At 35.1% G+C, this 16,194-nt stretch overlaps 1 protein-coding gene across 1 annotated transcript in view; it reads right to left on the bottom strand.

The window, feature by feature from the left end:
• Positions 1-16,194, bottom strand: part of ECT2L (epithelial cell transforming 2 like) — a 111,094-nt gene that overhangs the window by 49,120 nt on the left and 45,780 nt on the right. The window contains exons 4-8 of the mRNA XM_007484635.3: positions 14,951-15,125; positions 11,579-11,831; positions 8,776-8,944; positions 2,212-2,350; positions 942-1,110 (exon numbers count right to left, since the gene is read on the bottom strand). Coding sequence (XP_007484697.2) covers positions 942-1,110; positions 2,212-2,350; positions 8,776-8,944; positions 11,579-11,831; positions 14,951-15,125 — 905 coding nt within the window. The remainder of the gene's footprint in view (positions 1-941; positions 1,111-2,211; positions 2,351-8,775; positions 8,945-11,578; positions 11,832-14,950; positions 15,126-16,194) is intronic.

Below are 16,194 nucleotides of genomic sequence, written 5' to 3'. Positions count from 1 at the left end.
TGAAGGGGTTATGATAACATTATGGAGATATAAATAGAGCCCAATGCAAGCTATAATATTGTAACACTCTGAAAAGCAACTATAATTCTAAAACATTTTCTAGTATTAAAGTAATTATAGTAATTTTTTTAAAAACCCTTACCTTCTATCTTAGAGTTGATACTGAGTATTGGTTCCAAGAAAGCAGAACAGTAAGAGCTAGGCAATTGGGATTAAGTACCCAGGGTCATAAAGCTAGGAAGTGTCTGAGGTCATTGGGAAACCAGAACCTCTCATTTCTAGTCTAGTTACTGAGCCACCTAACTCCCCCAAAGGATAATGATTTTTTAAGGATTTTCCCTAGCTCCTTTCAAAACGTTTCGACAAAGTATGTTCCAATAAAATCTTTTGGCTGTTGGTCCAAGATGAATGAACTAATACTTTTATTCCAACTGAGGCAGCTAGGTGGCTCAGTGCTATCCAGGTATTGGGCCAAGAGTCAGAAGATCTGAGTTCAAATCCAGATCCAGGCCCTTACTAGCCGTATGACCCTTGGCAAGTCACTTGACCTTTATTTGCCTCCACTGCCTGAATTGTAAAATGGGAGAAATAATAATTTCTACCTTGCAGGGTTGTAGATCAAATGAGATAATATTCGTTGGGGAAAAAAGTGTTTAGAATGGTACCTGACACACACATTAGGCACTATATAAATGTTTATTCCTTTCTTCCCTCTCTTTCTATCTGGATTAATTTCAATGTCAGTTAGATTGTTACTACAGTCACCAATTCTGGAACTCGCATTTTTTATTAATGTCAGAAAAACATCCATTAAAATAATTAAATTTCTTTCACTTGACAAAATTGATCTTAATTCCAATATTACTATAAAGATTATAAGAAAAGAGACATAGTAGGTCACAGTATATAAACAAAGAATGCTTCTACTTTCTCTGGATTACCTTGTAGTAAGTTGATTTCTCTGGAATCTCCATCACTAAATATCCCAATACTTTGTACCTTCCGACCATCAAGAACCTTTTCTACAAGCAACAGTAGACTTTCCAAAGTCAAACCAGTATATTCATACACCAGAGGAATGACACCAGTTTTCACACTGTCCACAACCATCTAGAGGAACAATCTGAGTTTCAGAAAATGAAGTGCACATATTGAGAATAGTCATTAATGAACAAAATATACTTAACATGAAAAATTACATTTATTTTTTAGAAGTGATTTATTATTTTTGGTTATGAATCCTCTGAAAGCATGGAACGGAGAAGGTAAACTATGGAAACCTCTTTCTCCATCACTTAAAAAAAAACAAAACCTTACCTTCTCCTCCTAGAATCAATACTAAGTATTGGTTCCAAGGCTTAAGAGCAATTGATTTTAAAGTTAAAGTTAAGAGCTAAGCAATTGTGGTTAAGTGATTTGCTGTGGGTCACACAGCTAAGAAGTATATGAGTTCAAATTTGAACCCAGAACCTCCCATCTCTAGGCCTGGTTCTCTATCCACCAAGCACCCAGCTGTCCCTCTTCCCCCATCACTTCTTAATACTAATCCCCAAGCTTCCATCTTTGAGAAGCTGCCTGTTTTTATATAAATTCTTCCTTTCCTGCAGTTGGCTAGACAGGCTTAGGAGTATAACCTGGGATCAAAGATCAAAGAAATATTAATTGACCCCCACAAAAGAAACCCACAACCTTGGTCTTTGTACTGGTTGTCCCTATGCCTGGAATGTATTCCCTCATCATTTTCACCTCTTAGGACCCCTTGTTTCAGTCAAACTCTGATTGAGCCACGTCTTCTACATGAAGCCCTTCCTAATCTCCCCAGCTTCCAGAGTACTTTCTCTCTGAGAAAAGAAAATTACCTTATATTTATTTTGTCTATGCTTCATGTATACATATATACATATTTTCTCTTCTGATAGAATGTAAGATCCTCAAGGGCAGAGACTATCCTGTTCTTGATGTATTTCTTAACACCTAGCCCAGGGCCTGGCATGTAGTATCTACTTAATAAATGTTTGTTATGTGATTATTTTCCTAGTGTTCTAACTAACTGCACTAGCCAACGTAGCTAATTACATCCTATTCTTTGTGTATATATCAGGAGAGAATGCATAATTTAGAAGATGAGGCACTGAGGATTGCCATTATTACTTTATTCCAAACCAAAACAGGATATCCATTAAAGTACTGGCCTTATGACAAAACTAGTACCTCATATGCAGGGATCCGAGATGATATCAATACTAGAGAAGTCTGGACAGAATGTGAAAAACTGCCATACTTCTGATCAGCTCTGTGGTAATGTTTGTTTGATAATACAGGATAAGAATGACTTCCAGATACATTCTTTCTACAGAGAAAAAAATAGGGGGGGAAAAGAAATGTTAAGTTGAACTTTCTTCAACTTGGATTATACAAAAGTAGGAAGGAGCCAAAATATATCCTGGTGTCATAAATATCATAAATAAATATCAACAATATTTGTTGATCTTATAAATGTGGGAGTTTACTCCATTGACGTAGATTGTGATCCATCCATGCCTGCCCATCCTATGTTATTCTCATCCATGTTCTCCTTCAAATTCACCACAGATGGTCCACTCAACAAGCTAGCAGCCTTCCTCACTTTTTCCTGACATTGTGAAGATTCCAGTGGAGCACACTGACTATTGATGTGTCATTGTGTGCTTTTCCTTTATAATCAGCTTTTCTCCTCTTCATGTCATAGAGTTTCTTAATATCATCCTTTACCCCATTCTTTTTTGGCATTCTTTGATAACATGTGACATCCTGCTGGCACTCATCAAGTAGCTTTCTATTGTCCTTCAGTTCATAGACTCATAGGATCAAATATTTAGAAATGGAAGAGGCCATAGGGATTATCAAATTGAATTGCTTCATTTTATAGGTGAGAAATCTTAAGCTAGAAGAGGTTTAAGGATGTTCTCAAGGCCACAGGGCTAGTAAGATGTGAAGTAGGATTTAAACTCAACTCCTCCTGCAATGAAATCCAGTACTTTATTCATTATGCCATGTTGCCTCTTCTTTGAGAAGTGGGCATGTCTCACGTCTCATACAGAAAGACAAGTAAAATGTTATTATTTTTTAAAAATCAACCTTTGCTTTCATGAGAAGCTTGGAGTCAGGAAAAGGAGTCCATTTCCTGACAGGAATCCATCCACTCTCTTCCTCTTCCTTTTCAACTTTGGCCTCATCTCACTGTCCATCTGAACTCTCTGTCTGAGATATACATAATATTGGGTAACCTCTACAGAGTGTGTATCCAAATGCATGTTGAAATCTGGGCAATAAGCAGTCTTCATCCACTTGGTCTTTGTGTGTAATACAAGTCAAACTCCTTTGAGGGATTACAGATTTCATTCAGATAGCCTCTTCAATGTCTTGGGGGCTTGATACAATCAACATAATGTCTCCCACAAACAGGAACATCTGAAGGATTTCATCAACCACAGGGAATCCCTCTCTCTATACACTGCTCTGGATCTTCTCCATCACAATAATGAACTCTTCTGTTTAATGTCTCATCTGAAGTTCATTGTTAGTCATTGAGCAGGATGATATCCAAGGAATCCTGAATAATCCCAATGTTTGAATGAGAGGCACTTTCTAGTTAAAGAGTTTAAAAGAAATGTTCTCTTCTATCACATCAAATGCTTTGTTGTAATCCCCAAAATATAAGCACAGTGGGATCTTTTATTCTCTATAGGTCACCATAAATCAAAAAAGGACTCTTAATTTATACTCCTTCAAATGCTATCTCACCCTTCGTCTTGCCTTTATCTTCCCTTTGTAGCTCTGCAAATACCCTTCCTGAGTGTAATAGGAGCTAAATCTTCCTGTTTTATTACTGTCTTCCTGTGGAAAAGAAAACAGGCACCAAATTATGGCTTAGAGGAGGCACCAGTCAGTTTATTAGGAAGCAAAAAATGCTACTAGAGTATTAAAAGCAGTAATATTTTCAATTTCCTAATTCTCTTTGATTATCCCATGTTCACTGCATAGAATATAGTATCCTCTTATCATTTCTTCTAGAAACTCTTGGTTACATATTGTCTAAGTTACATTGTCTTCTCTGACATCTTCATTAAATACATATGTCTTTCATAGCTCCTCAAAATTTAGTTCACCTTTGGAATTATGATTTCTAAAATTTCAGTGTTGGTTGGTGCATATTTTACCCTTTTCCTAATCAAGGAGCAAAAAAAAAATAATCTCACTGTTATTTGAAGCCTGAAATGCTAAAATACAGCTGGCCATGTCTGGAATAATAACAATAATAATAATAATTAATAGATAGCACTTTAAAGTCCACAAAACTCTCGCCATAATAACTTTGTGATGCTAGGTAATGTAAATGATATTATTTCTATTTTACAAATAAGGAAATGAATTCTCAGAAAAGTTAAGGGACTTGCTCAAGGTCTCACAGTATCAGTGCTGGGATTCAAACCCAGTTCCTTTGATTCTAAATAAATTTCTCTTTTCCCTACAACTCGCTTCTGCCTACTTTTCAAATATGAATAAATATGTAAATAAATGTTAGTTTTGTCACAAGTACCTAAGGTACTGGATTCTGTTATTTCCAGTGTTTGTCCCTTACCATAAGAATCTTAGACTTGCATCATATTTTTGGAGGGGAACCATATAACATCATATAATAAATTGCACCAATAATGCATAGCCTAGGTGAGTTGCTATGGCTAGAGAACTTTTGAGCTGATGGTGGTCAGGAGTTTTAGAAAAATGTGCTGCTGACAGCATAGCACTAGAAACAGTGCTGGACCTGAACCAATCCTACCTCTGACGCTTCCTAGCTCTGGAATCACAGGCAAGTCACTAAACCTTTTCAGTCTCTGTTTTATTTACTGTAAAATGAATATAATGCTATCTGGAGTATTTATCTTACAGGTTTGTTATAAGAATCATAACAAAGAAGGTAATATATTTCTCTACATATTTATAATATTTTTCAAACCTTAAAGCATTTCATAAATGCTATTAATTAACAAACATGAGGTAAATTCTGTAATGATGATGATGACGACGACTTTTTTTAATGCCTTTTAGGACTAAATCTAACTCTAGCTAGCCCCTACAATGAGTGGGAGCCCATTGTTCCATTTTCTTTGTGAGCATTAACCCTTGGGAATTGATTATTGCTACAAATCAGGGCTTTATTTATTGCTTTATTGATTGTCTAGACTCAGAAAACTGCTAATAATGCAGATTAAACTTAAAAGTGTGTGTGTGTGTGTGTGTGTGTGTGTGTGTGTGTGTGCGCATACATCTGTCCTCCAGAGAGCATGCTGTAAAACATTTACCAGCACTCCCCTGTATTGCTCTGTAAACATTACCTGATTTTAGGAGAAACACAGAAGGATCTGGAAAGGAAGTCATCACCAGGCTAATAATAATGATAATTGGCATTTATATAGCACTTTAAGTTTGCAAAGTGCTTCATATATATTATCTCATTTGAGCCTGACAACACCACTGGTTTACACATTACTACTTCCGCAACACCACACCTCATTAGTACGTGCTACAAACACTTTCAGAACTCTAATAACATCTCATCTTGTGAGACTTGTCCATATCCTCCTGGAAATCCTCCACAGAGACCATGCATGTACCCAACATGCGGGGGGGGGGGGGGTGAGGGCTTCCTCTGCCTCAGTATCTCTTCACCACTCATAGGAAATCCCTCTTTCACTTGGACTCTGTGTTAGACATTCTCCATGAAGGGGGTAAGTACCTTCCTCATATGTTAGTTATCATCACAGAGTTATCAAAGCTATCTCTTATATTTCTCCAGTTATTTCATATGATGCATGTACTATATAGGCATGAGCTATGCCTTGCCCAAGGAGAAAATCCAAAGAAGAATTTTGCTTCAGCTAAGGAATGATTTTGTTTTGTTTTGATTTTATATATATATATATATATATACATATATATAATTTTTTTTTTTTTGCACAGTGAGCAATTTTGTGACTTTAAAGATGTGTAGCCTACTGGAGAATATTATCTGTAAAAAATTCCTTCTCATATATTCATCAAGGATGTCCTTAATATGTGGGTACAGTGTTCACATAAGTATTTTGTGGATCCAGGAAAGGATTCATAGAAGATTAATAGTTGTTCATGCAAGTTGCCTTAGTTTATCCTTTCTCTTTAGCAGAAAAGATAAACTTTGGTGACCTCAGAGTGATTTCTAGCTTCTTTTCTTTTTTCCTCATTGGAGCTACTGATTTACATGATTACTAAGAATGTACACAGTAACTGAGGAGAGACTCTAAATGAACACTATAATGCAAATTCCAACAACAGGGAAATGGGTTCCAGTGAAGAACACATGTGATAACCAGTGGAATCGTGCGTCAGCTATAGGAGAGGGAAAGGCGGGGGGGGGGGGGGGGAGGAAAAGAAAATGATCTTTGTTTCCAGTGAATAATGTATGGAAACGACCAAATAAAATAGTGTTTAAAAATTAAAAAAAAAATGTACACAGTTAATCTTCCTAAAGAATTAATGATATTTCATGTTGATTTCTATTCATTTTACTCATTTCCTATTTTTGCTACCATGAGCTTGTTTAAGTAGTTAAAAGTTAGAGTTATTAATTGCAAGTCATATTGCCTCATTTTTATTCTTCTGCTTTCAAAGTGATTTAGAGGTTGGCAATAACAAGCTCATATTCTATGTAGCTCCCTTGGAAATGGCTCTCACATTGCTAACCAGTCATTTCCTATCTGTTAAGATAGAATTGATTTCATTTTGTAAAATGCTCTTCAGTTTTTGTCATGACCAATACTTCCAACCCTTTTCTTGAAGAAAGTATTTATGATATGAGAGCAAAAGGCATATGTATAGTCCACTAGTCTTTGAACTCTTTAATTTCTTGATTGTGAGCCAAATATCGCAATATTTTTTCACCATTTTCTCTTATGTCCATCTTTGCCTGGAGTATTAAAATACAATGGTACCTCAACACAAGTTTAATTCGTTCCATGACCAAGCTCATAACTCAATTTGTTCATGTGTCAAATTGAATTTCCCCGTTTAAATGAATGGAAATGCAATTAATTCGTTCCAGGCCCCAAAAAACCACACAATTTTTTTTTGTTTTATGTATATACTTTTAAATATGAAAATGTACTTTATAAATAATAAATCAATATATTTATAGATAATAAGAAAAAATGTAAAGAAATAAACTTGACAATGAAATGTTATTTATCTTCAAGGTCAGGTGAAGATGATGGCAGAGAAGGTTTTCATTTTGTGTGCTATCACTTAACATAACTTATTCTCTACACATGTACGGCTACATTTAAATGCAAAATTGCCCTTATATATTACTTATGATATATAATTTTATTGCTAAACTTAATTGCTATTTTTTAAAACCTTACTTAATTATCATCATTTTCTTCATTGAATTTTGGCTGTTTTGCCACACTTTCCTCAATTTCACTTAGAGGCCATTTCAACAAAAACCTTTCTATGGAAGTTTGTTTCTTCCTCTCTTTCAGAACATTTCAATAATGTGTGAAACAAGTGTTATCGCACAGCTCCAACGCATGACCTGTTGCAACTCTTTCTGGGTGTATCTTTTCAATAAACTGCTTAATTTTTTCCCAAATCCTCAACATTTCTGTAATCTCACTTGTACTGATTGCCTCATCCACCTCGGGCTCCTCCCCACTAATTTCCTGCAAAACCTCTGTATGCTGTTGCTGCTTTAACTTCAATTCCTCCATCGTCAGGACTCATGGTTAAAAGTTAAGAAATTTGTCCTAAAAAAACTGATAATAAAGACAAAAATAAAGAAGAAAGCAAACGCAATTCAACACAGATGATCCCATGGCCTAGTAGACACTGAAATAAACAAGACAGCCTCATGTAACTTGTGAAATCAAACATTTGGCAGGCTATTTAGTGAAGGGTGGCAGAAGCTCATGATTCAAATTTACACTTGTGACTTAAAGCAAAAATCCCAAAAGTGACTGCTTATATCTCAAATTGCTTGTGACTTAAGGTGCTCAGGTATCAAGGTACTGCTGTATATGTTGATTTATGTCAGAGGATCTTATTAAAGTTCTTAATAAAATGCCTCTACCTTTTCATCCTCTGTAATGAATGTTGATAAAGAAGCTGCAATTATTTTCATGATCATCTTTTTACAAATGCTCACCATAAGCACTACCATTTGAGATGAGCAAGTGTCCTAAGAAATTATATTTCTTGTTGCCTTTGCATGAAGGATAAAACCAAAACTACCAACTCATTCATTTGCTTTTCTATTGAAGGACTATGAACCATCTGTCCATTAAGTTGCAACTTCCCTTTATTTAATTGGTTTCATTTATAGCAAGAATGTCAAATGATGATACAAGTTAGTTCCTTCAGCAGCATGTCCATTCACTGATCACTAGTCAAAGATCTCACATTTAGGATAAGAGCAACTAAACCAATGTTAAGCCTTTTAGATTGCCTAAATGTGAAAGTATTAATACTAAATTACCATCAAATATTATATATAAAATCACAATAGAAGCCAGAATGATGTTTATTAAGAAAAGTGAAAATCCAAATTCTCATGAAATGATGTATTTAATAACATGTATAGTTATAGCTAAAAATAAAATATTAATTGAATCGTTTTAAGGAAGCATCATACATTAACTGAGTAGTTTAAAAGTTCAACATTAAGATGCTAACATTCTAATTAGAAAATGTACAATTACTTACTTTTTAGGTAAGGCTTCTAAAGATGCCAAAACAAGCTGTTTCTCCAAAGCTGCACTCAATTCTATGCGATCCTTTACTGTTTGTGAGAGTTGTGGCTGACATCTTGATTTTAACACTGTAGAACAACATGTTCCAGTCATCCAAGGGGGTCGAATTTTGAATAATTCTCCTAAAAAATAAATGTCAACAGAGTTTCTTATTTACTTACAGGTTTCTCTAAAGATACATGAATATAAACAAAACCATCAGAAATAAAACAGGGACTAAGGGTGATATTCCAATTTAAAATAACAATTAGATTATATGTATTCTTGATAATGCAACTGAAATCACTAGTAACTTTAGCTAGAAACCAACAATGACAAAAAAAAAGCAATTCTCATATTTGGGGAACTGATTATATTATTTATATGTTTCTCCTTCTTTCTCCCTAAATTTAAGCCATTTCCTTTTTATTCATCTCCAAAATAGAGGTGAGTAGGTAAAAAGGAGTTACTACTTTCAAATCTCAATCTCAAATCAATCTTGCCACTTACTTTCATGACTACCAGAAATAAAAAGCCTTAGCCACAAATGTGACTGGTCATATATGAACTTCTTTCCTGTACTTACTCTCTAATTCACCCATTCTTTGCCATACATAGGTTTATAGATTTAGAACTTGAAGGGGTCTCAGAGACCATCTAATCAAGCCTACAGATGAGGACACCCCTGGAGGTTGGTGACTTGCCCAAAGTCACATTAGGGAATGTGTCACAGGTTAAAGTGAAACTAAGAACCTCTACCTCCAGAACCCATGATTTTTCTAATGTGTCCTATATCCTCATGCCTCTTCCTGCTTCCACCTCTGTTTGCTTTTTTCTTTTCCTCCCTCCCTCCCTCCCTCCCTCCCTCCATTCCTTCCTTCCTTCCTTCCTTCCTTCCTTCCTTCCTTCCTTCCTTCCTTCCTTCCTTCCTTCCTTCCTTCCTTCCTTCCTTCCTTCCTTCCTTCCTCCCTCCCTCCCTCTCTCTTCTTCCTCAGTCTCTCTCTTTCTTTCTTTCTTTCTTTCTTTCTTTCTTTCTTTCTTTCTTTCTTTCTTTCTTTCTTTCTTTCTTTCTTTCTTTCTTTCTTTCTTTCTTTCTTTCTTTCTTTCTTTCTTTCTTTCTTTCTTTCTTTCTCTCTCTCTCTCTTTCTCTCTCTCTCTTTCTCTCTCTCTCTTTCTCTCTCTTTCTCTCTCTCTCTCTCTCTTTCTTTCTTTCTTTCTTTCTTTCTTTCTTTCTTTCTTTCTTTCTTTCTTTCTTTCTTTCTTTCTTTCTTTCTTTCTTTCTTTCTTTCTTTCTTTCTTTCTTTCTTTCTTTCTTTCTTTCTTTCTTTCTTTCTTTCTTTCTTTCTTTCTCTCTCTCTCTCTCTCTCTCTCTCTCTCTCTCTCTCTCTCTTTCTTTCTTTCTTTCTTTCTTTCTTTCTTTCTTTCTTTCTTTCTTTCTTTCTTTCTCTTTCCTTGCTTCCTTGCTTCCTTGCTTCCTTGCTTCCTTGCTTCCTTCCTTCCTTCCTTCCTTCCTTCCTTCCTTCCTTCCTTCCTTCCTTCCTTCCTTTCCTTCCTTCACATTCAGGCTCTTATTTTTATTCCATTTCTCTTTCTTTAATCCTTTTTATTACTTTCTTTCATCTTGTTTTTCACCTGTAAGAATATCTAGTATACCTAGATAGCAATGAAAGTGATCTTATTTGGGCTTCCATAAAATCTTCCATCAGAAATTTTATATGATGATAACAGAAATAAAAATGACAGCATAAGAGGGAAGAATATTTTTCCTGTGCAATATTAGGAACAGACTGAGAAGACTATCAACAATTATAACAACTGACATTTATATGACACTTTAAAGTGTGAAAGATGTTTTATATACACTATCATTATTGCCCCACAACAACCCTACCAAGAATCTAAACTAATGGGATCCTTATTTTCCAGATAAAGAAACAGATTGTTATAGGTTAAATGATTTGCCTGTCACACAGAACTAGTGTTAAAAATAAAATCTTCATTCTGAGTTCAGAATACCTTATAAAGACTTCAACTTTTAAGAAAAAAAATAATGAAGACTATTTTTTGCCTCTATTCTCCATTTGGGTTTTCCTGCTTAAGAAGAAATTTTTTCTTAGAAAATGCAATATGCACTTAATTCATTCAGCTCTTGTCCTACTTAGGTAAATTGCTAATAAAACAAATCACAAACCATTTTTTGCCTACTTAAATAAGATATAAAATGTAATGAAAATAGTGTTGAAGTTCTATTTTATTTAGGACCTGAGTTTGAGGTCCAGTTTTGCTTTTTAATCCCTAAGGAACCTGGGCAAGCATTTAACTTTCATAGGCTTCTTCTTCCCTATCTATAAAATGAAGTGATTGAACTAGATAATTTTTAAGGTCCCTTTCTAGCTCCATGAATCAAACAGAAGTAAAAGTTGAAATAATTGCCTGGATGAGCCAATCTTCCACTCCCATGAGTGAAAGCAAAATTATGTTCTGTATTACTGGTTAAACAAATCCTATTATGACAAACATAATTATAACTATAAATCAATGAATAAATACCACCCAAAAAACTCTTTTGCAGACTAAGATTTTCAAATACCAGCTAATGACCTACTTCATTTCATGCATTATTTGCTCACACCTCAAACTCTCAATACAACAAAATAATCTAGTTTCTTATAAAAGCAATTAAAATTAATCCAAACTAGCCATTCACATCCATTGGCCTAGATAAAAGATGTTTTCCTCCTTTGAAAGATTATTATGGTTTCTAAAGTATTACTGACTCTTATGGAGTGCAAGTCTTCCCCAAATAATTTTTCTTAGGTATCTTTCTCTTTGCCTTTCTTCTTGCCCCTCATTTTCTGATTTTGGTTCATTGAGGGTCCCATAGATGGCAGCAGTTTCCCTTGGGGTTAGCCAATCCAAGGTGGCAACACAGGCAATGTAATGACGCTTCCAAGCACCATATTCATTATCTGAGGGATCATAAGGCAGAAACCATCCAAATCTGATGCACTTTGGCCTCCACAAGCAATCCTTCAAACAAAAATATGAGAGAGAGAGAGAGAGAGAGAGAGAGAGAGAGAGAGAGAGAGAGAGAGAGAGAGAGAGAGAGAGAGAGAGAGAGAGAGAGAGAGGGGAGAGTCATCCTTTTTTCTTCAATGCCAAGTTTCCAAATAACAATATCTTAAGACACACAGGCCATTTTTTTTTCATTACATTGAGAGTTCCTTCATGGGTAACATATTAATTCAGCTTTAAGTTTCCCATTATCTCATGTCTTGATATAGTTCTAAGAATAGATAAGCAAACTCCACTCTCTGGGATAGTAACTGAACCTTCTTTGGTCTTCATTTGTGATGGAGCCATATTGCTAAGCTTCCTTTCCATTTCTAGCACTTATCCTCCCTCCTGGAATATTTAATTTTCCTGACCTTATAATTTAGGGAGCACTTTAAAATGCCTTCAATTTAGGTTTCAAAATAAATCATTATCCATGGTTCTCCTTCACCCACCCTAGGGTCAGATTAGTCCACTTTCTGAGAGTCTCATTACAGTCCTGGGTTTAAATCTGGATTCCAACACTTCCTAACCAGGGGACCCTGGGTAAGTCACTTAACCCCCATTGCCTAGCTCTTCTGCTATGGAACCAATACACAGTATTGATTCTAAGATGGAAAGTTAGGTTTTAAAAAAACATATGTTTTACACAGAAGAAAAACAAATGACATCATTTGTTTATATGGAAATATGATTTGGGTTTTGGTTTTAAAAGATTGCTCTATTGCAAAAATGAATAATATGGAAATGGGTATCAAGTGATAGCATTTGTATAATGTTATTCATTATACATATAACATATATAACAAGTGGAATTGCCCCAGGAGCAGCAAGGGAAGAGAATGAAATATGTAAACATGGAAAAATATTTTTAAAATTAAAAAAAATTTTAATATATCTGTTTTAAATGGGGAAAATGCTTGTTTTAGCAGAATGCAATATACTCTTTTCCCTAGGCTCTCTACTGAGACTTTAGATTCTGTTACTTTATTGGGTGGGCAGTTTAGAGCAACAGTTTAAATTATCATTCTCTGAACTGCTTTCTTGCTAAAGAGTTGATGGAGAATGTATCTTTTTAACCTTCGATATGAGGAACTATGATCTAAACTACAGAGGGGACAAAGACAAAGTAGTTGGGGAGAAGCTTATTTCTTGTAAGAACTGTCAAATGATATTTTATGGTCAAACATAAGAACTCTGAAGAGTGTGAGAAATTGTCCGTTACCATCCATCCTAGAGAACATGCTACCTATGAAGTTTCAGTAGAGAAGAAATAAAAAGAACCAACATAATGTGATTCCTGAGAAACTGAATTTAACTTTCATCTTGAGAATTCTGAAGAGTATTTTTTAGAGACTTTCACTAGTATCTTGGATGATGTGAATGATGGAATTGTGTTGCCAAAAGTAAAGAAGTCATTTGTTGTTAGGGGGAAGGTTTGAGATGACTATGGCTGTGACTTTTCCCATTGTCAAAATACGGAACATAATTATACCTTTCTTTTGTTATTGATTTAATTTGTTAATAAATTACATATTCAGCACTTAAATCTCATTTAATCACAGGATAGTAAAGGTTTGAATATGTAAATTACAGACTACAAATTTATAATGCTATATGAGTAACTATGAAGTATTGAACACGACTAAAAATGACTGACAACAACGGCAAATAAGTAACTACTATTGGGAAAAGAAGTTTCTATAGTTTATTCAATAAATAATATATATTGACTTGAAGAAGAGGATCAAGCCAATCAATTGTTGAGAAAGATATCCTAAGTTTATTAATTCTTTTTTTTAAAGCCCTTACCTTCCATCTTGGAATCAATACTGCGTATTGGTTCTAAGGCAGAAGAGTGGTAAGGGCGAAGCAATGGGGGTTAAGTGACTTGCCCAGGGTCACACAGCTGGGAAGTGTCTGAGGTCATATTTGAACCAAGGACATCCTATTTTTGGGTCTGGCTCTCAATCCACAGAGCCTCCCCCTATTAAATTTTTTAAAAAGAAAATAAGATCACAGCAAAGTAGAAGCAGGAATTATGATGGAAGACATCAATTTTATGCTACTGTAATTTCTTCTAAGTTCAATAACTTGATAAGTAATTCAAATGAGCTAGAACTAGTGTTAACAACGGAAATCACACAAGTACAGGAGAGTGGAAAGAAGTTTACTGTGGAGTAAACATTTAGAACCAAGTCATTTGTATTTTCATAAAACTAATAAATTCAAGTTACTTGATGACAGAGTATACACACAATAAAAACACAGAAAGATGGAATAGAAGTGGTTTGTCAAGAAGGGAAATTCCAGGGGGAAAAGGTACCAGATATTTTTCAGAACATTTTTTTCTCCCTAGTAATTTAACCTTTAAAGGTGGTTCCTATAATTAGTTAAATCTGACTTAAATAGTTTGGATACTCTAATTTTGGTGGGAGGAAGTGGGGAGAGCATTCAGGGTTATAATTTCATTGGTATAGGGAAATCCCAGTATTGAAATTTCCTCCACTAATTCAAATGAGCGAATTAGTTGCTTTTGGCTGACTTATCCGTAGTCAAAGAGTTAGCATATGACAGAAGCAGGATTGAATTTAAGTCTTCCTGACTCAAAGGTCAGTCTTCTCTTTCCTTCTCTCTCCCTCCTTTCTCTCTCTCTCTCTCTGTCTCTGTCTGTCTCTGTCTCTGTCTCTCTCTCCACTCACACACACACACACACACACACACACCCACACACACCATGGTGTCTCTTACTAGAGTCACAAAGCAAAATTCTGTGTTGAGGAGTGAAACTACAAAATTATTTTCCTTGCTCCATCAATTACTACCATGTGAGCTTTGGTAGTTTACTTGCCTTCAGTTTCCTTATCAATAAAATGAAGGAAGTAGACCAGACAACCCTCGATGTCCCTTTGATGTCTAAATCTATGATGCTATAAACTTAAGGACGAGTTTAAAACAGTTTTGTTCCTCAAAAACTTTATCACAATGCTCAGATTCACAAAACAATGTTCTTCAGAGGACAGACCACCAAAGTCAGTAGTCTTTTAATATACACACTTGTATTTTGTGACAAAGTAATGACAATCTATAAAGACCTGTTCAGTTAAGAATTTCCACGGCCAGTTAACTTGTGCAGCTGCACACAAATCCATGGGATTCAGGAAGGAGAAGATGTACAGAGAAATGAAGCGGGGTAACACTGTGCAGAAATCCACTTTGGCCACTGGAATCTTTTCAGAAATCTTCTCAGAAAAGCAGCCTTTGACAAATCTATAGAAAAGAAAAAGGAATTTAGTCCTTAGCACTGATATCCAAAGTTGACTTTTTCTCACACTGCTTTTCCACTGGAAGAAAATATGAAATCTTAAAAAAATCAAATGGTACATAAAAAAGTACAACCAAAATTTAATTATCCACAATGGTGTCAAGGATTACTAAAATCAATAGATAATAGTCTAATGAATCAAGGCAGCAAGAGAGGGAAAATGAAAGATCTTAATTCAACTATATTTACTTTTTTATAATTTCCCTTCATCCTTATTCTCTTTCTTGATCTCCATTCTCAATGTTGAGTAAGAAAAGGCAGGTATTTTTCCCTTGAAGTAGTTCTTCTCTCCTTCTCTCTTTCCTGAATCTTACCCTATGCAACAGGACCAAAGAATAGCAGGCTTGAACCTCTAAAGGCTTAGCAAGACCAAGTGTTTGCAACTTTAACATGAGATTTCCAAAGCATTTTAAAACAATTTTTGGAAGAATTTGTTTACCAAATTCTGGAAGAGTTTACTCACTTGTATTTTATAGAAGATTATTATTTGCTCTCTCAGAGGATTTTTTTTAAACCCTTACCTTCCAACTTAGAATGAATAATAAGTATCAATTCCAAGGCAGAAGAGTGGTAAGGCCTAGCCAATTGGGGTCAAGTGACTTGTTCAGGGTCACACAGCTAGGAAAGATGTGAGTACAGATTTGAATTCAGGACCTCCCTTCTCCAGGCTTGGATCTTTATCCAAGAGCCACCTAGCTGCCCTATATCTCCCCCCACATTTTTGAAAAATGATGTTCTCACACAATCAACATGGAAGGGCTCTATTTTGCTATTCCTGATGCACTTTAAATTCAGAATAATGATACATTCTGCTTTTTCTGTGGAGTATTGTGGTAGTTGTTTGTTGTTTTATATTAGGTTGAAGTGAGGAATTGGTGGAACGTTTCTTTATACTCCAGCTACTACTTATATGCCTTATCTTTATTTCTAAAGGACTGAAAATAAAATCTAAAATATCTACCTGTCTCTGATATAAGTTTAAATTAGTCAGAATTTCCTGTCTTTCTGAGGACA

This window comes from Monodelphis domestica, chromosome 2, assembly GCF_027887165.1.
Source record: "Monodelphis domestica isolate mMonDom1 chromosome 2, mMonDom1.pri, whole genome shotgun sequence".
NCBI lineage: Eukaryota > Metazoa > Chordata > Mammalia > Didelphimorphia > Didelphidae > Monodelphis > Monodelphis domestica.
This window is presented reverse-complemented; position numbering and strand designations above follow the sequence as displayed.